Source organism: Vanessa atalanta, chromosome 9 (genome assembly GCF_905147765.1).
Source record: "Vanessa atalanta chromosome 9, ilVanAtal1.2, whole genome shotgun sequence".
Classification (NCBI taxonomy): domain Eukaryota; kingdom Metazoa; phylum Arthropoda; class Insecta; order Lepidoptera; family Nymphalidae; genus Vanessa; species Vanessa atalanta.
Genome location: NC_061879.1, coordinates 13,233,123 through 13,261,023, shown reverse-complemented (window position 1 = coordinate 13,261,023; position 27,901 = coordinate 13,233,123). Strand labels below are relative to the sequence as shown.

Here is a 27,901-nt window from a genome sequence, read left to right as displayed (position 1 = left end):
AATTTATTGTTTCTATTAAAAAAAAGTTGTAAGCAAGTATAAGTGAGTCAGTAATACTTACAAGCACGGCGGCGGTGGCGGCCGAGGCGGCGGAGACGGCGGCGGCGTGGGGCGCGGGCGCGCGCGCCATCGGCAGCGCCAGCGACACGCGCTCGTCTCCGCTCGTCTCGCCTTCGCCTTCGCCCTCGCCACTCGCTGATCCGTCTGAAAATTCAAAATGTTCAATTTTAGATTAGATTTTTTTTTCTCTTAAGTGCTACGTGAAGTTACAATCGGTTCTAACGGAAACCCAAATGGAAAATGTTATAATTGTATTGGACGTGCAAATTAGTTCCGGCTAATTATATGAGGAATAATTGATTGACTGATGAGTTTTACAATTAATTGATGACGTCATAAATCTAAACATTCAGAAATAGCATTATAGGCTAGTGCACACTTAACGAACTTATTGATATTGGCAAAAACTAAATATTCAGTGAGCTCTTATTCGTGGCGTTTACATCGTGTAAAGGGAAATGGGGTCTCTCAGGCTGTAAATCAGACGCACGTTCAATTTATAGCCTCCAAGTTTGAGTTTTCCTCCGAGAGTTGCTCGAACAGATGGTCGTCTATCGAATACCGTCGCGCGCGCTCGCACTCGATACTCCAAGTGTCGAAAACTCGAAATCGACGATTATGCATTATTAAATGTAAATTGTATTTTTTTAATAACAAATTTTAAAAATAATGGTCTCGACTGATAGTTATTGCAAATGATTTCTTATTAGTACATTGTACATATTGTATTGTATATTGTACATTATAACTCGGCTAGCGCCACTTCATTTGTGTATATAATTTATCTCGTGCTCAGCGGATAATTAATCGATTGAAATCAAATGTATATAAATCTCGCATTGGAACAGCGTGAAATAGGCTCTAAACTTTCTTCTTAAAAAAGTTAGGAGGTCTTAGCCCAGTGTGGGAGGGATACAGTCTATTACTATTATAAATAAACAAATTAATGATGGATAATGAATGTAGAAAATATATTGTCTTTAGTCTAAAAACTACTGTGAATGTATAAAATAGTAGGGTGCGGGATCTCGATCGCAACCGGATATTGGATGTAAATGTTGGGCCGAACCCGCGCCCTCGCTGATCACAGCTAAACATACGTACATTACGTATATCTTTTATATCAAATTACATATAATTACATATTTTACATAAATTAAAGCGAGAATATTTAAATCATAAAAATGCATAGCGACCGGCAAACATAGCAATCATTATCATCTTGACTTTCACGAATTATTTGTTTATTTATTTTACGCAATAACGATATGTCAAACGTCAATAGGTATGTCATATCGTATATGATATATGTAAGTACTCTAAAGCCAGTTTAAATAACTTTTTAATAATACATTTCAACATAGTATGTGTCAGCGGCCTGTCTCTAGTACTGATGAGGGCTATAAAAAGATTGTTATATCTATGTATGTATCGACAATGCAGCGTATTTGCAAAATAAAACAAGTTTTTTTTTATAGTAAGGTTCACTAATGTTTCGGCTTCTTCTGCGTGTCCTTCGTTTTAGTAAATAAATAAACTTTCATTATGTCATATTATTTTGATATATTTGTAAATGTTAATTGTCAATCTCTTCAGTGTCTCTCCCCCTAGCGTTATCAAGACGTATCACTTCCTCTCGGTGGGTCGTCAAAGGGTGAAGGTGCGCCATTTTTTGTCGCAGAACGTGCGCCGAGGTGCACGAGCCGGGGCTAATCCCACCTCGGCGCGTGCGCAGCTCCGTGCGTCAACCCGTTCACTTTCAATGCCGACGTGACTTACAACCCTTGCGAGTACACCTTACGTTTTATTATGAGAGTATTGTACTTTTGTTGTAAGTCAAAGATTAGGGAGCAAGTAGCTCTCTTTTTATATTTATAAAGAATGATTAATGACCGAACTCGCGTACGCTTCAATGCTTGCGTTATTTAGTTATGTTTTATTCATGTACCCACTGGCAAATAAAGCGATGCGTGTTATTTTATTACACTTTAATTACCTATTATTTATTTGATAAGCGCGTGTCTCTTGTTAATCACATATAATTAATTTTAAGGATATAACTCCATATAAAATATTTTTTTAAATATTAACACGATTTTCTATTATAAATATTACAATTTATTATATAAGGCACACTCGACACGTGGCTTCAGTCAGCTGTTTCATATAAATCTTATCGACCTTTAAGGTAACAGAAACTATTAAAATATTCAATTTGGCTTAACGGATCAGACAGGTAAACTTCAGTAAGCTGAGCTTAATAAAAACTTTTGAACTCTTGAACGATGACGATGTCGGGTCGGGTCGCTATCAGTATGACGCGGCCGACACAGAGTGCCAGTGCAGTATGCGGTGTATAAATGCTTAAATAGGTGCTAAAGAGTAAACGTTTGACTAGGAAGGTTGAAACAAGACACCATTTGTACAAAATATGATAATAAAAAAAGAGTATTTTACTTACTTGTTATTTTTGTGACATTTAAATTATTTTTAAAATAAAATATTCTATTTTTATTTTGAGTGATTTTTTTTATTGCATATAGTTGATTTCTTAACTGATATGAGGGATTAATCTGTTAATCGTATCTATAATAAAAATTTGTGCTATGTACAATCTATATTATGTTTAATATTTGGAGTTGTATGAGGTGGCTGTGGCCGTGGCTTCCTACATAGAGGGAGCGCTGAGACATATAACTCTTGGCATTTTATTGTAAGCTTATGATTTGTATTCTTCGTTAAGGATCCTAATGAAATTAAGTCGGTAAGTGTCCAGGCTACCGCGTGTGACGCAAATATAGTTACGGTGTATGCTCACCATGGCTGGGGGGCGGCGAGGGCGACTTGATGAGATCTCCCGACTCTTCTGAAACAAACGACAACTTACTATTAGTCACTCGTCGAATAAAATATAACACCGCTAACGATAGGGCGGCTTCAAGCAGTAAAGTCCAAGCGTTGTATTTTTTTTTTTTTCATTTACTATATTATTTCAATTCGTTTCGCGGCCTGACTTATGTATAAGAAACGTCTCATTTGACGAAGTCAAAGTAATCGGCATGGTAATATTTTATTTCGCATTGTATCTAAGCATATTTTCAGAAGTTATTTGTCAGGAAACGACAGGTACCCAAATTATTTAGTCTTCATAAATCACAAATCATTTTTCATTCGAACTAAAACCGTTCAGGTTCTAGTTAGGAATTATAGATTGTTTGAGTGTGTGGAACAGCAATTTTATGTAATATTATTGCTCTATATTTCCAAGTCGTTCAGTCTTCATGAAGTGTTTGTTTGAGTGAGCTCCGAGCAAGAATGTGCGAGCTGTCTCGTAATCCGCCGGCCGCGACACGCGTCTTCAGGCGGGTCCGTAATCGCGGGATTAGCGTTGTCGATACTCCGTATGAGTAAATATGGTATATGTACCTCCATTCATTTATGTATATACTCGATAAACTTAATTATATACGATATTCTTAATTAGGATTGTTTTTTATTTTCAATTATACAATCGAGTTGCTCGCGGATTTTGATGACTGTAACGACATAGAATGTTTTTGGAAGTACTGCAGACGGATAATAAACTAAAACAAGTAGTATTAAGCCCTGTTCGTGCGCGCTGACTCGGCGCGTGTAGCGCGTCAGTGTCAGCGGCTAACAAGATTACCTAATTAAGCTAATTAATCGGATAACCGGTGGAAGCAGTACGGGCTGACCGCACACCGCACACCGCACACCGCACGGCTGAGGATAATCTCAAGGCCGCAGTTAAGTTGGAAGGTATTTAATATCCTACTCTGCAGCTCGTGTCTTTTTGATTAGCTTATTATCGAACGCTAAGGGTTCGAAAACTTATAAAGCAAAACGGGAAACTTATATAGAAGCTTTATTATTATCAAATGTCATTGGCACAGCTCTGATGCCAGGCGCTTATAATAAATCTTAGAACTTCCGTCACGAGACAGTAGAGCCTGATGTAAATACAAATTAAGCATTTGATGTAAGTAGCGGGCTGCTGCAGACGAAGAAATATTCTGGAGCCGATACAACGGATCAGTTGAAGTAACTTTGAGATTGTTTTCGACTGTTAATATTATTGTGTTCCAAATCAAATCAATAATTTTATAATTTTCTCGCGAACAGCCGGAAATATTATTTCATTTTAATTAATTATTATTTTAAAAAGGAGAGATGATCGGAGATGGCCCAGTGGTTAGAACGCGTGCATCTTAACCGTTGATTTCGGGTTCAAACCCAGGCAGGCACACTGAATTTTCATGTGCTTAATTTGTGTTTATAATTCATCTCGTGCTCGGCTGTGAAGGAAAACATCGTGAGGAAACCTGCATGTGTCTAATTTCAACGAAATTCTGCCACATGTGTATTCCACCAACCCGCATTGGAGTAGCGTGGTGGAATATGCTCCAAACCTTCTCCTCAAAGGGAGAGGAGGCCTTAGCCCAGCAGTGGGAAATTTACAGGCTGCTAATGCTAAAAAAAAATATATATCTGTTTTAAAAGTCATAGAATTACTAGAGTAACTGAGGTGTGGAATTTAGGCCTCTCTCAATTGAAAAATGACTTTTAATTAGCCTATAAAAAGCTAAGTTTAATTCATTGATTAATCCTTCCATGAGTTTTAATGACTTCAAAATGGCTAACACATTGTTGATTATAGAGCATCGCTTTTACCTAGTTACTAATACACGCAAAAGCCTTAACAGAAACCGAAGCTTTTGTGAACAGCCCTATAAATTACTTTATTTCTGGGACTCATTATCCGTCTAATCGGTTCTACACTTATATGTTTGCTACACGCTTATACGCTTTTGTTCTGTGGCTTATAAATTGTTAAAGTCTCTTATTTTCATTTACTTCAATTTTCTTCTGTAATGTTGTGTCTTCTCCGTGTCAAGAGTCACCCTAGAAAGTTCTGCTATGTATTCAGAATCTATCACGAACCGGAAAGTATATAATTACATAATTTTCTGATAAAGACTTTTACTAGAAGACTTGTTTCATTGTTGAATAAGGCAGTTCAATCGTGGGAACGATCGGTACCTGCGGATAATCCAAGCAAGTTACTGTCGCGGCTAAAAAGGATTTACGTCAGCGCCTGCGCACATCACGCAGGCTTTATTCAAATATCCGCGAAACCCGGAGACGAGGGATCGACGGCTATATAAAAAACGATCTACGTCTAAAAAACATTAAAAAGGCGCACTATTGTATTGGTCTCTTATTGAAACGTCATCGCATTTTTTCCACAGGCCGGCACAGTCGCAGAAATCGCGGGGGTGTATCGAAAGGGAAGATATTTTTTAATCGCCAAAAAAATCTCGCAGTTGTCTATTTTTTACATTGACGGATTGAGAAATCCTTTTCCATTCTATAACCTTCTAATATTACGTTGAGACCAGAAAAAAATGGATGTTTTTATAGCAGTGGAGCGCGCTGATGTGAGCCTTCCAATACGTATTTTTAAAGTCGTAGGCGATTCTTATTTTATTACGACTATACTAATACATAATAAGATCTGTAATATGACAGAACTATTATCAATTATTTACTGCTTATCTAAAATACTTTTAACGCTTTTCTGAATAATTAAAAAAGTAAATAATTGTGGAATAGAATAATAAAACTATCTACTATATCTAATACTTAAACTATCTCAATAGATTGTTTTGTTGTATAAAAAAGGATTTATAAATATTCTCAAATTTATAAAGATTTATCGCACGAATCATTAGTTTAATGGGATTGACAAATTTCTTATAAATTTTAATCTTGTGGATAATCGCTGTAATATCGATGTAATAATAAAATGTTTTATTTACAAATTGTTAATGAACAAGTATTTCATTTGTAAATAAATTAATTTTAATAAATTAATAATTTGTAACTTTATTTATTTATTTGGGAAGCCAACGTTATATATACAAAGTGTGTACATATAAATCCTTCTTAAAGGCTAACTCATCATGTAAGACAAAAAAACAAAAAAAAAAGTGAAGAAACAGACAAAAAATACTACAGTGCCTATTAAAGAATATCTCGAAAAAACGTTATATTCTGAGCCTCTATTACTTAAAAGACTACTAGGTACTGCGATGACAACCTTAAATCGCATTTGAACATAATATATAATAAAAATATAAGAATAATCCTAGTTTGTTTTTATTTCGCACCTACAATTTCAATATTAATAATGGTTTTTTTTTTTCAATAAATAATAAGGAATTTAGCAATAAGTTGTTTGTAAATAATGTAACGGGTGAGTTTCATTGCGAGTTTGATTACATAAAAGGTAATAATAATATATCCAAATAATAACAAGCTCAATACAAAAAAAGATCTTTATTTTTAAGGAATGTCATAAGAAGACTAGAATATTATTGAATGTAATATCACTTGTATTTTAAATACTTGCAGATTTATTTATCACGTAGAGCGTCTAGTTGTATCGTGACAGTATATTTATAGTATAAAACTAGTCATGTACTAAACATCAACAACGTAATCCGCGAACAAGTAAAGCTACTTACGATAGGACGCGCAGAAGGATCGCGCGGAAGCGCGCACGCAAGCCTGCAACACCATGGTCGCGGGTCGGGTCGGAGCTACACTCGCGTTGCACGCACAAGCACGACAGAACTTAGCGACTCGCTGATCGCTCTCCGCGAAGGCCTGCGCGAGACTGCGACGGCGCCGGGCGGCGGCGCTCGTCCGCGCCGAGGTCCCCCGGCCCCTCACCCGCGCGTCGCGCTCCGCCGAATTAAAAATTTTAACTTTTTTGTACGAATCCGTTTCTTTTTCCGCCCTTAGCGTATTTTTTTCGCGCGCCTCGCCATTATTTCGATTACCTGAGATGATTTTTTTCGTACGTGATGCGAGTTTAAAAGCTGTTTAATTTTTTAGGAAAGGGGAGCGACGGGTTCGGCTAACCGATGCGCGAATTCCGATATCGGGTTTGATCGAAAAAAGCACGTTGGAATCGGTTGAGCCGCGTGTGCCGAACGGATTCTCCGCTGCTCTCCACAAATTGCCGAAGACAAAAAACTCAAACAACATCGGCCTATTGTCGCATGATCTATTGTTGCAGATCGCAAAGCAACAGTTGAAACACTTATTTCAGAATTCGTTTCCTCGCTTTGACAATTAATGACTTTCGAGTTCGACGCAGTCGGGTGACATACGAAGCGAGCACGTGCGTGGGTGAAGACATTGAAATGTATCTATCGAAATTCATACAATGAATTCGAATTTAGTTGAGATCGAAGAAAAATGAAATGATGTAGTTTAAAGATAGCAAGATTGAACTAAAAGGACACCTTAGACATTATTTACCCGATCGTGTTAAAACAAACTATGAAGTTTTCGAGTATTTAGACTGCAACGAGGAATATTAGATTACATTTCTTTCCGACCATGTTTGACGAGGGGTAATCGCAACTTCGAACACTTCCAGACTTAGCTTCTACTCGGCCGAGGCTAACATCTTTGTGATGCTAATGTGCGTAAACACGTTCGTCGATCAAACGTTCGAGTCCTACTCCTCAGTCCCCCCTCGCGCCGCGCGCCTCCTGGCTACTTCGGCGCTTTGAACCACTTTCCGCTCATGCATCGCTATCGGAATGCATTTACGTAATGTGACCGCTGTTTGTTTAGGCGCCAAGATATTGCTACTTTGAATAAGAGATTCGACCTTTGTAGAGCTCAATAACGGCTCTTTGAAAGCTGAACAAACTATGTTTACGAAAGCGGTTGCGAATACAATGAATATTATTTCGGGGCGCGAGGCTCGGGAACGGACATTCTCGCCCTGTTGAGATGTAACTTTATGGGTCACGCTTAAAAATGGGTCAGTGTGGATACAGTGAAGTGGACAATTAAGATACAGTAATAACGACGGTAATAGAACCACATGCACCAATGCTACGTGAACGCTACGTGCGTAGTCTGGTGCTACGAGACACTTGTTTTGCCCCCACATACAATGAACTTTAATTAAACACGCAACAGTAAAGCAAGGGTTGTTCGTGTGCCATAATGTGAGCAATATCATCGCAGATTGGATATTAAAGTATCAACTGGGGGTGGACGCACGACATCCACGCTAGTTGTTTCTCTCTATACAAGTCTCGTCAGCGCATAATAAATACATATCTGATTTGTACAATCTTGTTACAACCTTTGTACATTTTTCAATGAGAACACAAATTTATGTTTTTATTTTTAAATGTTTTAACATTCACTCGAATGCCGTACGACAACGTAAATCAGACTGTTTAGGGTTGAAGTCAAAATTTCAAGCTTGTAGGTAAGTGGTATTTCGCTTGCATATACATGTATAGATTTCAACGTTCATATAGAGAACGTTCCCGAGTGAGGGATTTCAAGTCTCAAGCCACCGTGACTTACACACGTAATATACTTGAATGATTAGGTATTGGCAATATCAAAATCAAAAACCACCTCCGCCTCTATGCAAGCATCATAGTTTGAGCTGAGTGTTGTACGAAACATCTTGAATTACAAAGTAATAGGTATGTATGTGTGTGGGATAAAAGGGGTTCACGCTAGACTCAGTCATCCCCGCGGCGTCTACATATTTTATTAGCTCAATAAGCGTCGCCTACATCTGTTGACCTTCGGTGTCCGCGACACCGTTTTGTGTCAACTGACCCTTTATAAGATTTACAACGCGAATGTTACCCAAGAAATAAGTTACACGGCCTGTCTTAAATAGATACGCACGTGACGCGTTGACAACCAATCTACGATTGCTATTAAAATATAATTAAAAATAACTTAGGCTATGCTAAAATTGTGCGTACTCTGTAATGTGTGAGACTTGTTGGCACCTTCTCGAGAGAAACGATGAGCGCTCGTAAAATAGCAAGCGGATAAGAATCAGCGCCGAGACGCCGCGGCGTTCGCCGCTCGTGACATTAATGCAGGTGACATTAAAAACCATTAACATATCATGAAAAAACTATTCGCTGTATATAAAACATCATTCGTTTATTAATTTGAAATATACTTCAAATAGATTGAAGCGATTACAAGGTAAATGTTTTTATAAAGCAATTTTCAAGTTGAGCGCACACGTGACGACATGCAGTACGCAAACATTTGTTATTTTTAAGTTTAAAATGCGTATTGTGAAAGCTTTTTTTGCGATTCAATAACTTAAAACATGTAATGCTTTGAGACACCAATATTTTAAGTACTATGTATGTATCCGTTACTCCATGTAGTGGAACCTTCTTGCACGGGGCTACATATTTAGTATTTCGTGAAACGACACGAATCTTACGATAGTTAACAAGATGCCTTTTTATAATCACCTCGTCTAATCATTTTGACGCAATCCGGTTGAGGCAACCTAGTATTTTAGTCGTCGTGGCAAGGTTAAACATCTTCACCTCGGATTTCCCCATGTTTCAAAAGCCATTACTGTGAGTACACCACATGATACCTATAAGCTACGTTAACAGTATACTCAGACTCGTATATTATGTTTTTATTTCATTAACAATTTTCTACTATCAAAGCTTAAGTCGTTATATTATCTCGTAATTAACTGCCGGCCCCGGACCCGGGCCGTCCAGCGTTTTCTCCCCCTTAGTATTGAATATTGATCAGGTTTGTCACACCGGTAACTAAACTAAACTTGTGTAGGTTTTTGAAACACAGCCTAGGTTAAAGTGGATTACGAATTAGATAAATTAAAATAACATCATTCATAATAGGCTTATGTCTACATGTAGGTACCTATAATTACAATTGAAGTCGCAATGAAGAGTATGTATATGTATATAGTCCCAATTTTCAATTGCAGAAAAAGTAAGTATCGGATAATGATAATTGAACTTAGATACTGCGGGACTGATCTGGTCTAACGAAAATACTGTCCATAATGTCCCGTCGTCTTAACGGCAGGATCGGTGACCTCCCCGGGGACCGCTGCGGCGTATTCTACAACCCCGTTTGCATTCGGCATTTTTTAACAAGATGTATTTTTAATTTCCACAAAAATGAGAAATAGCCGAATGATTGATTTTAAGAAGTGAATTAAAGCAATTAAGACAAACACACTTCTGTCTCGTAGCAAAAAATTGAATACTTCTGAATCTATTTAATCCGGGAAACATATTAATGGCTTCCAAGTCACCCAGCCGGTCGTTACTCGTCAGTGAAAGCAGGCGGAGGCGCACTTGCGATAGGTCAGTTTTTTATACGCCGCGAATCATGAATTATTGAATCAGTCGCGTTATAAATATTCGTTATCTTTAAACGAAACGCACGCGGCAACGCCACATACGCTCTATAAAGTCTAACGATTTTATCGAAGTAAAGAGAATCTTAAGTGAGCATATATATCGGTACATTAGTAGATTAGAATTGATTTGTCGTCAGTGGCGCGTTTCTTTTGTTAAATCTCATCAGAATGTATCGAGTGCAAGGGAGCGTCGAGAGAATGTTATCGCGAGAGTGCAATCGTAATGAATCTGCGAATGAGTAGTGTAGTGAGGAGTAGGCAACGGGCAGCTATCGATTGCGCGCGGGCGGGGCGCGGCGGCCATGTTGGATTAGCGACGTATTTGCATTTTCAATTCGCCTCAACTGCCGCGGCCCGCGCGGCTGCTCGGCCGGCAAGGGTTGCGCGTGCCCGTAATCCCGTTAACTAGTACATGCCGTGTCAACACGCGCCGGGGGATAACCCTTCGCCGCTCAACCGTTTTAAACTTCCCGAATTTACTTTTAAATTATTATTATTGTTATGTCGGTCTTTTTACAGCATCGGTGCCGGGTTACAGTATAAATAGATTTATGTAGTATTCTCGTTAGTACAATAGGGGTCATATTATACGTATGGATGTCTCTTATATATAAACTTTATTACGAATACAAATGAGTTTGATTTATCTATCCATTTTTACTTAAATGTGATATTACTTATATGCCTCACTGAATTTAAATATATACCTATATTATATAATATATTATAAAGATCAATAAAAACTTCTGATAAGGTAGGACGTAGGTAAGGATTAATATAGGTATTAAAATATTAACGCTTTCGAATGAAATTATAACCTTTTAAAACATTTATATGACCTTTATATAAATAAATACAAAGAATTAACATTTAATTAAAAACGTTAAAAATCTATTTATAGGTAACTGAGTGACGTACACACTACTGGTAATTGGGAACCAGCAGGCATGCAGCCTGCCGCCTAATCGAACTGAGTGATGACAATGCTGTCTTCGTGTCACTTCGAGTTAATGTTGAGTGACCAGATATGGTAAACAAAAAGTAATTTGAATATATATTTTTTCATGTTGCGATTCTGATCGAAGTCTGGAGCAAAACGTTCTAGCTCTATCTAACTATGTACAAAGCGATGTAGTGAGCCGGCTCTGGCTCATTAGCGGGAGACGCGAGACGGCTCCTGCAGGGGCTGAGAGGGGACTGCTGATCAATAGCCGATGCAGCTGCAGCGGAGACGCGACGCGCACTAACCGTACCTCAGCCGATTGCAGGAACAATACGATTATGTTAAATAATAATTGATTTGTGCCTTTTGAGAATAATTAGGTTGTCGAGTACCATTCTATAAAGTAATTTACGCCGTACGCTCTCAACGCGAAGGTAAACGTTCAATGATCGTATCAGATGTTCTAAAAGGGGCTCTTTACATATTCAAATGAAACAAACATAAGAGCCATACAAAGGGTACCCATGGAGTTTTTATGAACGCCTAAATAACAGATACATAGTTAACCCTTTAAAAAACGATTCAACTTATATCAGGTGGGAGCGCGCAGGGGCGCATGTGTAGCGGCCCGCCCGGCTACGCGTACGACGAATGTAAATTTATGTAAATGCCCCATCTACATACATCTACATAGATGCCGCGCTGGGATTGGTCGCGCTCTCGGGGGCCTGCTCGTCGCGAAAGGGTTGATCTGATTTATAGAGCGCGACATCATTTGTGAATTACGTCTCCGTCGCGCGTGACGGGTTTAATTTAAAACGCGATGATGTATGATCGAGGCCGGCGATGCAGGCGATGCAGGCGCATTAGGCGCACGTGCCGCCGATCACTGAGCGATCTATGTCATTACCGACGTCTCAACCCGTCCCTTGCCTAATAATATAAGTAATATAATAATAATAACAGCGGACGCGTCAAACCGATCGTTAAGTGAAATATATAGCGCAATAAAATTAATTTAGAGTTTAATCGATACCGCGCTGGTTTTATTGGACATTTATGTAAAATCGTACGGTGGGCGGGTAATTGCATCGCATCGATTCGAGTAGAGTATGTTTGTGTTTATTCCTCGACAGTAATTGCCGCGACCTCGCACTGTCGACTCTGCCACGATACACGATACACACGCTGAACCAAATATTTACACTTAAAGAATAAATATTAAATATAATAGCATACTTTTCTTCGTTTCCGTTCGCAAAGAGCGCGATGGACGCGAGCGAGTTGTCCGCGGGCGAGGCGGAGTAGCGAAGTGGCTCGTTATGAATTTATGATAGTCAACAGTCGGCACAGAGCAAATAGCAATATTAGGTAGCAGTCGCCAAACAGAACAGCAGCAAACAGCGCGATTGTTTGGCGAGCACACAGTGCGACCCTCCCCACCCCGGCCTCCCGCACACTCCTGCGCCCCTCGGGGACGCGACGTGAAAATCAAATTCTTGTAAACGCACTCAACTCTAAGTGGTCGGACTCGACGCGGGAGGACATTAACAGCCTTTAAGATAAGCATTTCGGAGAGTTTAACTTGATCACCGTCCAAAGGTACCTTCCATCGGTTGCACTGAAAAGAATCAGCGCCACGAATTTATATTCGTTTATGATAATATGTTTGCAGTACAATGTATTGATAATTTCAATGCAATAATTCTTCTTAACTCTATAAACATAACGTGTTTAGAATGTGACCTCATTTTAATGTTATGTTTTTTTAATTCAAAATTTAGATTATGAGCATGCGTTTTTAAAAAATAGTGCTTATTGTGTTAAATTTTTGATATATTGAGTTTGAGTTGCAACGGATATAATAAGGCTTACATTAAGATGACGTATGAAAATTTAAACTATTATGGGAAACATTTAATGACATACATTTTGAGATAGTTTTATCATCCAGAGGTTCAGATAAATCTAAACAGAACATCTTGTTTGATTTCGCTGATTCCGTTTTAGTAATATATTATGACGCACTTAACAGTAAGTGCGTGAACGTGAATATTGGATGAGCAAAAATTCAAAGTACTCATGTCGACATTGAGATACCTATGATTTTACGAAATTAACCGATGACGCATGGCTGCAAACAAAAATATCTGCGCAGTCAGCGCGTATCTCGTTATGAGAGGAGCGTACGCGCAGATGTTTCGTAGTCGCGCATTGTTCACGGCAAAACTGTCAGCAAATTGATTCTGTATGCCACAAATGTTTACCTAAGAGGGAGATTACCGGGAGGTGACACAAAAACAAAAAAATTGAGCTCTTTTATTTCAGAGCTTCTAAAAACTCAATATCCCACACCGGACTGAGTCGTTTATGGAAAGCAGAAGCTGGCGTGTATTCATGCAATCGTGTGCACTAAAGACAGCAAGCAAATAGAATAATCTAATTGTATTTTTATTGAACATATTTAGCATTATGTTATTAAATAATGATTCATTTCTATTTTTGCGAATGTCGTAATGCAAAATGCTTCGAGTACAAAAGAACCTTTATGACAGCTGCGTTGTGGACTATTGTGTCTAAATGTCTTAAAACGAAAGTACATGGCGGTTCGAAACCCTTTCCTGATTACAAATCGAGAGTGCTCGTCAGAGTTGTGTTGCGAAATCGAATTCGGAAATAGCGCGTGCGCACGCGCGTGCGCGTGTGCGTGTGTGGAGGCGGCGCGAGGCGGCAGCTGCACGACACAACCCTTCAACCTCCGCACCACCCCCGAGGTGAAAAGTACCAAATCATTTAAAGCAAATATAATGCTAGAAATCACCTGTGGTTTTTTTCGCAAGTAAAAGTTATGAATTGCGCAATTTTAATTTACTGGAGTTAGATTTATAAGGAAAATATTATGATTTAGTGAAGTTGGAACCTTTGTTTAGGTATGGAGTAAATACTAATGTATATTTCGTCTGATCTCGGTCATCGATCGCTTCTATTTGTCTAAATGGTCGAGCGTGGGAGCTCGTTATGCGGGCCAGTTGCAACCCGTTATGGTCACAAATTGCTTTAATCGCATACAATCACCCTCCGAACGTTTATATCATTCCTTAATGATAAAAATAATGTAAAACTGTCAATAAATAAAATACCCGATAACAGGTTTAGTTTATGTAGTGTTTTGCATATTACGTACACTCTAACAAAAGTATAGCCAGGCTCACACGTACACTGGGTTGCTGCAGTTTGTTTGAATACGAGTCTTTTTATAAAGTAACAGTAGCCACAGTAGTAGTATTCACAGGTGTGAATATCTCTCGGTCAAAGGTGGCGTCTCCTCTCAAGGAAATATCAATTTCGATGCTAATAATCGAGCGTATTCCACCGCACTTATCAAGTGGCAGAATTTCGTCTCACGCATACTGGTTTCGTCACGATGTTTTCTTTATCCGCAGCACGAAATATTAACACAAATTACACACGTGCAAACTCGGTGATGCCGTCCAGGTGTGAACCCGTGTTCTTTAGTTACAAGTAACTAGAACGCGTGAAATATTAATAACGTACACTAACTGTAACTCAAATTAAATGGATGATAAATGTTAAGCTACCACCGACTCGGAGGAGACGTGATAACGAGAACAACCGGTAAGAAATTTATTCGAAATATTTTTTTGACAACCAACAATTCATCTTTCATTCAAACCACATACAATTTAATCAATCAAAAACAACTAATTCAGGCCGATGTCAATGTTTTATCTACGAAATTCTTAAATGCATCACTCGGCAAAAGTAACGCGTGGGATTTTATTAGGAGTTCGATTACCAACCTTCGGAAACCATTCCGTATTTATTTCACAGTTTATCATGGCGTTATGTTGCTTGAAGTATATATTAACAACAAACAAAAACGACTTCCTATGAGATATAGACGCAGCCTCACTAATGCGCAACCGATACGACGGACGGGGCTGCAAAGTTTATTACCTTATGAGTGGAGCCGCGTCAAGTGATTACATTATTTTAATCTTCATTATTGAACAATAATTCCTACTAATCTTTAACAGTTACACAACATTATTACTCTTTGCGCGTATCTTGCATACTTGTACGATCTCCGATACGTGGTTGATGTTTTAATGGGTGTTGTGTTTACGTTAAACACAGCATCACAGGCGGTTTGGTAGTAACGTGGTGAGCGTTCTCAACTTCTGTCACCACGTTCGACAAATCTTTACAGACCGACTTTGCGAGCAATATGCTCCAAGAATTGATTTGAATCGCATTCTTGTTCACATATAGAAAGATGTTATCCGTTAACAAAATTAGAGTGGAAGGTAAACAGAGGACTACCCTTTTGTCGAGCCCCAGCCGTGCGTAGTAGAACGGAGGCTAAGGGCGGCGCGGTCGGGAGGTGCAGCGAGGCGAAAGAGTGCCCGCGACAGCCCTCGCGAGATCAAAGCGCGGCCCGAGGCCCGTCCTAGCCCGTCACCGCCACCAGCATGGCCTCACTTTAATACCGCTCTGGGCGTGGGTTTGTCGAGTTCGAATTAAGAAACCGAAAACATCTTGACTGACTTTCAATTCTTATCCGCTTAATTTTACGATACAATATAAACATTTTTAGATACTGATGATTAGTGGTTTTTATACATAATTTAATGGTAAGTAATGTATATACAGTAAACCTTGGTAAACCTACGTACCTACCTATTATACTATTAAGCCATTCCATATAAGCGAAATCATTCCACCAAGTAATTAAAGAAATTATATTTAACTAGTGGGTCTCCCGTAAAATTTCGATTTAAGAATGTCGAAAACTATATACATAATAACTATATATATTTTTTTATTTCATTTCATTGGAAGCTGCAAATCACTCATCTCCATTTGGCGCCAAAATTGTGACCGCATTTAAACGTCATTTTAATGTCAAATACTACACATTCGTTTAGCATTGGAGTTTATCGAAAACAATTTACTTTAATTCTGTTTATGTTTTTAATTTGTTTTTTCTTGTACAGCCGTAGTGCCGCTCCCTGACCGGCCAGTGACTTTTTTCCGCTCTCTATAATCAATTATTAAATTGTAACAATTTAGTAATATGTAATCAAGAATCCTCTTTAATTTTCTGCACATCTACGGCTGAAGCTCTACCGTGCCATAATAACTGGGACAGAAAACGCTTACGCATACGCTTTTAGCATATAGCATAATATTTCTTCTCTTCTTTGGATGATAAAATAAAAAGACAGTTGTCATTTTTTTCTGCGAATTAAAACATTAATTGATTTATACCTATTTTACAAATACCCACCTATTTAAAATATTAATATTTTATTTTATTTTTACAGCTGTGTGGATTTTATATGTTATATAATTAATTATACTTAATACACAGCTGTGCATTAAGTATAAAAGATTTAACATATCCAAAGAGTATATTTTAAATAATAACTTAAATATTAATTACATTTGATACCTGTTATAATGCGACGAAAACAACGAAAACGAAAGGAAAGCGTCTGTATATGTAATGGTTTTCTTTCCGTATACTTGAGTATATTATGATTTTTAAAGAAGCTGGTATAAAATAGGTTCTAATGAATATTTAATCTGAATATCAAATACTTAGATGTAATTTCGGGAACGATAGATATTACATTTTTTTACGATTTGTGTATTTAAATTATGTGCGTGTATGTATGTGTGTCTGTTCTGTGTTTGCAAGCGATGTTGTAAAATTCATTGTATTAAATATCAGCAGAAATCATTTTAATTAACTAATCTGCGACAAGAAGCGAATAATTTACAACTAATGTTAATTAGTGAAAGTCGTGTCATGAAAAAATGTAATGTAATGGCCGATGGATTCCGTATTAGTAGTGAGCGCTCCGTGTCCAACATTTGTATTCATTTAATTATGTTGAATAATGTTAAGCAGATTTCTTTTCTTTTATTTTTAATAGTTGTCTTAATTAACGTACACATAGTAAAGTAAATATTCCCACAAACGAGAAAGTGTCGACAGTGATTATTTAAAGCGACTCGAATGAAGTGTTATTTACGTAACGACTTTAAATTATCTTGGCTGTTACAGGAATTGGTAATTGATGGGCGCGCGCGGTTTCACGGCGTCTAATCATAGTCTAATACAAACATTATAAACGCATCACAGTACGTCGGCCCGCCTGCCTACTGCCCTCCTCGCTCCAGCGCGCCGCTACCGCTGCCGCTGCCGCTGCACGCGCCACTCTATCTACTTGTGACTAACTTAATATTGTAAACGAATATTTTTAATGATAACGCTGCTTAGAGATATCATATTCATCGAGTACGGGTGTTTGGGATGCATTTGTTAATAGATCTTTGGATCCGTTATTATTATTATATAATATGAGCACATACGATAACGGCTCATGTACGACATAACTACAATGAAATCTACACATTCTTCATGGAAGAGTGTCGGTTGTAAATGAGAACAATGCCATTTTTTGCGTAATGTTTAAATTGTAACATGTGTGCGTGTGTAGTGTCGTCTCACACATCTATGTGTGTGCGCACGTGTACGCGGCTCGAAGGGTTGCGCGCGCGTTCAGATTTGAGACAATACGCGCGAGAAGGGTGAAGGCCGGGTACGAGAGACGGGGTACTAGCGGTAGGTTTTTAACGTGTTTTAAGCGCGAGTCGTGGCGACGGGTAAGCGGGCGGAGCGTGCGGGGAGCGGGGGGCGGCACCCAGGGCGTGGCTTGGCCTGCTTTGCATATCGCGTATCGACACACACATCTACATACGGCGACACTAGCCTGCCATCTCGAATGAATCTCACGAGACATTAATATGTAAGCGCCTTCCTGCCGGCTCTTAGCCGTCCATGACTTCATTTTTTGTAATTAGATGTAGCACCGAGGCCGTATATATTGTTTTTATATATGTTAGGTTTAGTATGCTATGAGCGGAGGATAGCAATCGGATGAGAGCTAATTGAAGGCAACTAACTACGCAGATTATCTCTGGCAGTGGCGACGGGAGAGCGGCTCGGAGCGCGGTTGGGATGCCGATGCATATTAACGCGGGAGTCGGCGACGCGTGAAAACAACTTCGTAACATTTGCCTTCGTTTCTTCGGCAAACGATGCAGAAGTGCATTCTTGAGAAATTCATATTTACATTGAAATTTTCTACTCGGCAAGTGTTGAACACTTGCCGAGTTTTTACCGTCGATGTTATACGTAGCGATACTAAGAACGAAAGTCACCATTAGGATAATACATTAATTCTATATTTGTATGAAAAAGATCGAGATGATTATTCCTTACAATTCCTTCGTTGATAAAAACAAATACAAGCAAGTGTCATGAGCTCAGCACAATGGATTTAGACTTCGCAATTCAGTGTCACCAATTAAATGCAGGCACGAAGCAGTTAAGCCTGTTTGAGCGGTTTGTTGAATATTGCTATTGAAAAGTTTTTTTAGAGCAGCTCAATCAAGAGCCCCGCCGATGAGTCGCAATTGGACGACCCGGCGCTGCTCCGCGACCTGCGCACGACGTCTCACGATAATCGGAGTCATCACTTTATTTCGCATTTATCGTCTTCGCGTAATGATTCGATCGTATTTATGTTTTATATATATATAAGCAAATAACGTTCTCGGTGATAGGTACAGTTGCTGGTTAGCGAGAAACGTCTTAGTGATTATGTGCATAGCTGACGTCCACACTACTTCCTACATAAGGCAGCTCAGTTCTGATGATTCTTACGCCTGTTACTATACGGACTCATTCTCTTACCGAAATGTAAACTACTGCTTATCAGTTATATTATTATTATTTATTTTTAAGAAATTTGTTAGAATATGATTTGTATCTTATTCTCTGGAGGAACTCCTCCAGTGTGAGAGGTGGAGGACATACACCTCGCCTGACAACGTTTCCACGATGGAACACGAGATGATAAATCATACAAATGAAGCACTTCGGCACGGTTCGGAGTGACTATAACTATGAAAGCGATTAGATAAACAGCTTCAGCGGCCTTCTCTCTCTATTACTCTTTCCTCTGAGCACTCGGCTCTCGATTTTGGAAGTTTTAAAACAAACCAACCAACAATAATATCTACAAAATAAAAAGTCCAGTACATACATCTCTGGTAACATGTACTTACAAAGAACGTGGAAATAATTAATTATGCAAAGCTTTGCAACAAGATTTTATAAGTAATTACAAAAACAGCTACAATTAATCCATCATTATTTTACAGCTGCTAAACGAAATATAATTAATAAATTAAATAAAGAATCAAGATATTTTGCAACAGTACCTCCGCAACATAGCATTTAGTACAAATTTTAAAAACAAGTCTCCCTTACAAGTTATCGTCCCACCTCACGACGCATATAACATTTCTTTTACATTCTTACCGTTTGTGTAATATTTTCGAAATTTAAATAAATTACGTTAAAAAGTTTGATGTGTTTGTTTGTTTTGTAATTGTTCAGGAGAAGTCCGTAATGGAGGTATCGCTTCCGGATTCAGGTTGGGAAGAAGTCGGATGCGCACAATAGATGCACTTGTCAAACGCGTGTATTTAATGGTTGCCAGTGATAGGGTTGATGATCAGAGCAAGAGATCATTAGCGGAGTGGGTCAGTGGCGCAGGAGCCGCCGAGGAGCGACTCGCTCGGCTATTGTTCCGCGGCGCCGCTCGTTCGCACCACAATGCGCAGCTGATTCCGTAGCTTTTTTGCCAAAACCGTTATTTTACACATAAATCTCACCCTTCCAAACTTCCAAATTTCAATATCCCCTTCGAACAATACGTTCATTCGCATCAAGTTTTTTTCACTCGTCGATTTTTTAAAAAATGTGGGGTAATGCATTTTTTATTGCAGAAATCGCGAGCTTTTAGCGGAGAATCGTACGTTATTCCTTCCCACGGCCGGGAAATGGGTCACGCATTGTTCCGCTCCTTCGTTTTTGCGTTAAAAAAGAGATTTCGACGGAGACGCGGGCCGGGACCTGTCGCCTCCCGCCGCGCCCCGCGCGCCCCTGACACAGTTTTTTAGGGTAAAAACATAAAAATTACGTCGCAGCTTGCGATCGAATTTTCTCAGGAATCGCATGATTTTTTTCGCAAATAATCTAGTTGCGGCGTGTCGTACAGAAGGCGAGTACGAGTACCGGCAAGGGTTGGCGCCGCGACATCTGTAGCGGCTGCGTTTACCGGATTTCAAATAAATTGAAACGAAGAAGGGTCGGGCCGCAGTGCGTGCGGTGCGGGGCGCGGGGCAGGGGAGCAATAAAATGATTAGGTAAACAAAACGGAGGGCGCGGGGGAGGCCGGAGGGCACGGGTCGGCCGAGATTACCTCCGTTTTAACGCGTGAAAGATTTCAAAGGCGGCCCGGCCACTTCACAAATAATCCATCAACATCTCGTCCGCACTCGGGCGGAGGGCGCAAATTCGATTTCAACTTAGATTGGAGTGCATATTCAGCTAACGAGGTTTGTGCGAGTGGACTCGCCGAGGCAATATTGCCGTTCCTCACCTGCCAACTGAAACGCGACGCTTCACTTGAACATCAATGGAAACCTACTTCACCTCAAGTCGTGTCTGCACCTGTTCCCTCGCACGTCACGCGGGCTTATATTGAAACGACCAGCGAGTCTATTTATTTTATAACGTGTGATTTTTAGATTGACTAAGAAATCTATTGTTTAAAAAAAAGGATTATCGTTGTGATAGATTTTTCAAACCTTTTGGTTTGAAAAATACAAAGATTTTAGAATAGTCTTCTAATTGTCATTTTTAACTTTGCCGTTTCATATATTATATACTATTCGATACAAGATTATATTGATGATAAAAAGCGTAGAATGAATGCTTGTTGACTTCCAGGCAGGATATATAACTTAGATATATAATTGTATTTAACTAACATTACTGTATTTTTAGATGTTGAAAAAGAGTAATACTGAGTTTATTGCCAGTTCTTCTCGGTAACCAAAGTGAAGTTACTACCTTGTAACTTCACTTTGGGTTTTGGTGCGATTTATTTGATTAGATAATAATATCAGCATCAGTAGCGATATTTACGAAGGTACTTCCAGCGCTTAGGCTAGACAAATCATTGGAGATGCATATTTTAAATGGATTTACTCGAGTAATCTACTGAATCGCAGATATTTCAAAATCCGTGCGCCGTGCCCGTGTCTCGTATATACTACAACTCATAGACCTCTTTATGTATACAAAAATAAACAATGACTAACTTTGCTTCCCTTCCTTGATTATTCACATATTCTTTTGCCCAACAGCAACACTAACCATTATATACATCACCAGTGCGCTATCGACCTCGGTAACTGTGATCTTATGTGTATGTTGCCTGTAGTTGTACTCACACTTCAGACCGAAACACAACAGTACTCAGTTTTGCTGTTTAGTGGTGGAGTATACGATGAACCCAGACGGCTTACACCAAGACTTACTACCGAGCAGACGTATTTGGCACGTTGGCGATGTTAGGGACGGTTGCTACTTGTTAAAGTGCCATGTGGATGAGCACCGGTTCTCTCAGGTACTAACAGGTGGGAAGTTTGCCAGGCCGCCTTCCTACTTGTATAAGCTAGAAGATCATTAACATAACACGAGCCCCAAAAACATGTATGAAATTACAATTAGCAATTGTTTTATATTTGAACCGCTCATTAACACTACTGAAATACTTCACTTGTTTCGATATTACTTAAAAGAATTCTAAACTATCTTGCGGCCCCGCGCGCCCGATCCGGTCGCATAATTTTATTAGATTATTTATGTCACACCTTCGTATATTTATTCCTATTTATCTCAATAGGTTATAGGCTTGTTGTTAATCACCATTCAGGTTACGCGCGTTAAAATTATATTTCAAAACAGTTTAATAATCAGTTTGTGAAAAGTATATATTGAATGGTATTTAGGTAATTATTTTTTGAACATTTGAAATAGTCGCTAATCCACGTTAAATCGCAGCAGGACTTAAATAATCATCTGGTATTAAGTGTTTTATTAGAAACCTAAAGATGATTCCCCAATGCGAATAGGCATTTGGGAATCAATGGTTGTGATACCCCGGTGAGCATATTTCGTCGACCTCCATTTTATTCTGATTCGTTTACTGTCATGTCGTTAGTGACACTCGCGAATGAGCTTCATTATTGAATACGTGCAAAGTCGGGATAAATCGGTTAGTTATATATTGAGCAAAAGTTTAAGATTTCTTAAAATATTAGAATTAAGTAACTTAAGTTGTGTGTGAGTGTGAGGCGATGATTGATATGCGCCGCAAATAGAGCGCGCTTCGTTACGCGCAGCATTTCACTTCCTGCAGAGCTGCGCCCGCGCACCACACCTGCACTCTTTCACTAATTTGACGCTTTATTATATTCAATCACACGATATTATGAACAAAAAATATTAAAATATCGTGTTTCACGAGAACATAAAGCTAACGGTATCGGTAGCGCATCTTGTTTGCGCACCGCCGCCGCTGCGCGTCGTCGTTGCGTGCTGCGCGCTGCCGCGTGCCGGCTCGGGCGCGCGCGTGTGTGCCGAGCTTTATGCTAATGGCGAGTTAGATCAAAAAGTCTGGTCATAATCTTTTCTGAAATAATTCATGTCTTCTTGCTGCAAATTTTTGAAGATACAGTCCTATTTTAATTAATTGCATTCAGCTCACTAATTAAAATGCTAGATAATTTATTAGTGTGTAAATGTTTCTCAAGGTGTTTTAAAATCAGTCACAGTGGCAGTGTAACTTTACAGGTACCTATAGCATAACAGGTAGTCAGCGGCGAGTTGAGAGCAGCGAGCGGAACGGCGCGCGGGCCGCGGTGACAACAATATTACAATTATACGTCGCATTGTCGCCAGATCTTATCCGTCTCTAATTGCGCTCCGCCGCCGGACTCGCGGCCCGATCTGTACTCTATGTAGCCTCACATAAGAGCAGTAACCCGCGCTGTCATGCACATTTGCACCGCTCGCCTGCGCGCCGGCGGCCGGCGTATGTCAGTTATAACGCTTTCTCTCCGATGAATAAGTTAATCCGTTCGTATCACTGCATGTACACGGAGTTACCCGCTTGTTGAAATTAACATGCCCATTACGTTTCTGCAAGAAATAAGCGGCCGCACGATACCATATTAATATCTCCGTAGATTTATTTCAGGAAATTGCGAAGCATTTGTTTTAAGTTTCCCTCTTTTGTGCAGACGTGCACTTCATTTCATTTGAAAAAAGCGTGATTTATTATAAGACAAGGGACTGGCGATAAATAAGCTGTTCGGTACACTGGACGTTGCAAGTGCCATTGTGTACAACTACAATATGTAGAGCCGGCGATGTAGCGCGCAGATACACTATCTCGGTGATCTATTTATTAGATGCAAACAAAGAAATCTGAATAAATATCTGTGCGGCGCGCGCCGGACAATACCGAGCCTCGATCTAATAAATACAGTCAATACGGCGAGCGGCGATCATATCGTTAATATGACAAGTAATTTTGTATTTCAACAGCACAATGGGTTCTTTTACGCATCACGAACGAATCGATTACTACGTTGACGCATCAGAAATGAAATCTAAGAAAAAAGTTCGGAGCGGTGTCGGTTCCGCGTCGCAGCCGATCATTTGCATGCTTCGACTGAGTCGGCGAGTCCCTGCAATCGTGCACCAAATACTTTCATCGATTATAAAGTTCCTTCTGAAGCGAACCATATAAACATACATAATTATGTTGGTAATAGAATGTTTATCGTCTCTGAACAAAATCAGTAACGTAGTAAATTATTGGTTTGGGTAAAACACCATCGCCGGAAGTTTTATTCGTGGTGAGCGTGTGGGGGCGGCGGGGGGAGTGGGTTGCGGAGCGGGGAGGGGGGGCGCGTAATCGAATCATGATCGTTAATCGCACGAGCCGCATCGACCGCGGCCGACGACCGCCGATATTAATGGAGCGCGGGCGCACGCGCGGGGAGCCAGTCACGAGCGCACCACGAATGCCCAGCATCCGAGATTTGAATACTAGATAATTAATATCGCTTTATTAGCGGTGGAAATATCGATTTATGAAGATATTATCCGCTTTGTGCGCGCCGCGCCGCTCGGACGCCGCGTCAATCACCCCGCCGGCGCGCCGACCGCCGACCGTCGCCGCGCGCATTTGCATGTCCTACGTCGGGAGTCAGGCCACAACGACTTCCTACTTTCAATCATTTCAATAAACCTTGTTATAATTCAAAATTATGCATCGACTGGGTTAGATGTTCTAATAGTGAAAGATTACAAGAACTATTGACAGCGCGCTCACAATAGCGCCGTGGTCTGTAGAGCGTGACATTTCGCACGTAGGTAATTATTACGTCGGATATCGACGCATCGTGAACGTATCCCACGTGCACGTTCGCGTGAGCACTGATATTCGTTTGTCACTGAGAGTACAAGTATATATACCTATATGTAACCCTTTTAAAAGTTCTAAATTGATTATCTTTCAGCTGCTCCGAGCTGCGCGTACCGAACTTGACCAGTGTAGAAGCCCCGACGGAGGAGTGCGCTGTGCGGTGTGCTAAGCGCCTTTTCACAATAAATATTGACAAATATATAACCGTTCAATATACTTCATTCGACCACTTATATTAATTTGCTTTGTGTTCAAAGCGAGTGTCTTCCCTTGCCTTCACGAGATTGTTCTTATTTGTTAGAAATATGTGAAAGAAATCAAATTCTGTATATATTCTGTGCTTTTTGCCATCGTCTTCAATTCAGTAGGTAACAGTTGATACTTATTGAATAAGTCCAAGCAGAAAATTAACGTTCATAGATTGTATTATAATTAAAATAATTAATTAAAATGTTATTGTGATTAATATTTGTTAATTACAGAAGCAACTACACATCGACAGTTTTTATAGGCTCGTTTTTATTCATAAACGTTACAAAAAATGATCTCAATGCTTGATATATTAAATGATGTTAAACTTTCCACGAAGGCTGCGCTCGCGCAACACGCAATGATACCGCCATTACTCGGACACGTATCACTTGCAGCCACTGTCAGCTATTTTAATTATAATATTAATTTGAAGTAAAATATGCTATGATTGCTCTGCAATATGCCGCGGCTGCGGGTATCGATGGTGTTCACTCGACGGCGGGTCGGTTGCGGTCGGTTGCGGGGAGTGCAAGATGCAAAGTTTTCGTTACTGTCGTAATGTAATGGGTCGCGGTTGGCATTGCACTCGCATTGTTTTTCTAAACTAGCTTGTACCGGCGAAAATATTCGAAATTATTAATAGCAGGTACACCAGTATGTGAAACACTTTTATTGAAGTACCTACTGACCATACTACATCATCGATCTAATTTGTTTTAAAAATCAAAGCAAGTGACAAGCCGATAACAAGCGAATATATTTTGTGGCTGTCGATACAAATCCATTTACAGCCGAACTTAGAAGGCATATGCCGAACGCGGTACACTTTTAAGCGTATAGCTACTAAGCCATTTTGAGTGTTGAAGCGAACACGACGATCAACTATTTACTCGAAAATTTGCCACAAATGTCGTTCCCTTAAATTTACTATAATATTTATATATTATATACAGGATCCAAACTTAGAATCTTTTAGATTTCATAAAAAAGTCATCAACAAACGTATTTAAATATTTATTTATTCTATGTAGTGGTAAAAAACTGTTTACGACCGAGTTTATGATATCTGACTTTTTACAGGTACATAATAATGTTGTTAGTGGCTCAACCGTGACGTTGACTTAAGTTTATGCCTCACTGGTGCAATAGTAAAAGTAGTGTTATGATCCTAAAATGCATGATTGTGGTGGATTGTGATTGGAATGAAAACGTGCGCGCACGTCGACGCAACAGGAAAGGTATTACATACATTTGGGAACAGTTTCTTAACAGTTTTAGCGTAGTCTTGTTGCGCGTAACAACAACGACGATGAAGAGTCTTTGTATCGAAGAGTTGTTCCTGTATCGCTGTCGTTATTCTTATCTTCTTCACTCTTCATTCGACAGAAGTGTAAAGTATTTCCTCTAACTGCTTGTATATTTTAACTCGCAGTAAGCTTAGTGTTTGCAAGGAATGTTGTTTTACTCCGAACTAATATTAAAATACACAACCACAATGTTCAGCCGACGCGAGCGGCCGGTCTCATCAGATCTCGTTTTCTGATTTTATACGTAATCTAATGATTAAAATCTAAAAGTAAAATTATGAAATTGAGAATGATTCGAGTTAATCTGACGAGCGATTGCCGGAGAGCGGCGCGCGGTCGGGAGGTGAGCGCGGGGAGACAGAGAGATGCCGTCGCTTAATTTGTCATCCTCATAATATCACACAGAGCTCCTCGCGCTAACGCGGCGGTGACCGTCCTCAATACTGGCACTGTGCAGTGGTCAGTAGATGGGAGATATCCACAGTAGTATTACCACCGTGGTAACGACATCACCACTGTTATTCGTGACTGCATATGTCTGGAAAGTGTAATTTTATATCCATGCAGATAAATTAAGCACAATACCGATATTGTTTTAATGGACATAAATTAAAAATGAATATCCGCACGTTGACAAGTAGACGGACCAAACATTTGTAATGAGAATTTAAAATGTAATTGATTATTCATTGAGTTGTTTAAAGTTCCTTTAAAAAAAACTATGTAGGACTTCGTGAACGATAAAAAGCGTGGAATTAGTGCGCAGGCAATGGTTTTTGTGACTTCGATAAAATCCATCTCATTTTGACTTTCTTGCCCGATCTTCTTAGTATCTAAAAGCCGGCTTCGACTTCATATATCTTGCGTGAGACGGATTCAAGTGAACCTTGTGCGTATTTTAGTTCGATTCACCGAAGACTAAATGTTAAAAAATCATTGCTGCATGAATCCCACGAGACAGATATTATTTGAATTTTAAAATAAAAAACGAAGACAAATTCCCGTTAGAAATGACATATTTTCTTATAACATCCTATTATAATGTTGTGATGTGTCAATTAAACACGATTGACTAAGGAGACGTTTTCCTATTGGAGCCCGCGAGTAGCAACGCTCTGATATGAAACCGATGTAATCGTTTTGCAAGCTTGTACAATTACGAGAGGCTAATTGTATCCAATCCAAGCACTTTCGTGATCGAATAAAGTATAACTTCTAATAAAATAAAAGCATTAATTTGTATTTTAATTTAAAAACGGAATTTTAATAATTCCTTATCTACACGAGAAAACACTTCGTATCACTACAACTATAACATTCGCTCTCTGAGTTCGTGTCAGGGATAATAAACAATTTTAAATACTTAGTCGGCATGTAGGTGGCAGGTAGTGAGACGCTGAGAATGGTATTCGCATGAGCGATGGGAGTGTGACCTACTTTAAAATGTTGAAAATTGAAATTTTAATTTGAGTTACACCTACTTTGAAATGGTTGATATCTCCTACGGGGCAGCTCTCATATTCTAATTAATAATTTATTTTTATTCCTATAATACTCTTATTAGGACATGTCATGCGACGTAGATTAACCGAAATACAAACTT

General features: G+C 39.3%; 1 protein-coding gene across 1 annotated transcript in view; it reads right to left on the bottom strand.

The window, feature by feature from the left end:
• The window catches only part of LOC125066324 (silk gland factor 3-like), a 58,619-nt gene that overhangs the window by 2,321 nt on the left and 28,397 nt on the right, over positions 1-27,901 (bottom strand). The window contains exons 3-4 of the mRNA XM_047674367.1: positions 2,879-2,926; positions 62-204 (exon numbers count right to left, since the gene is read on the bottom strand). Coding sequence (XP_047530323.1) covers positions 62-204; positions 2,879-2,926 — 191 coding nt within the window. The remainder of the gene's footprint in view (positions 1-61; positions 205-2,878; positions 2,927-27,901) is intronic.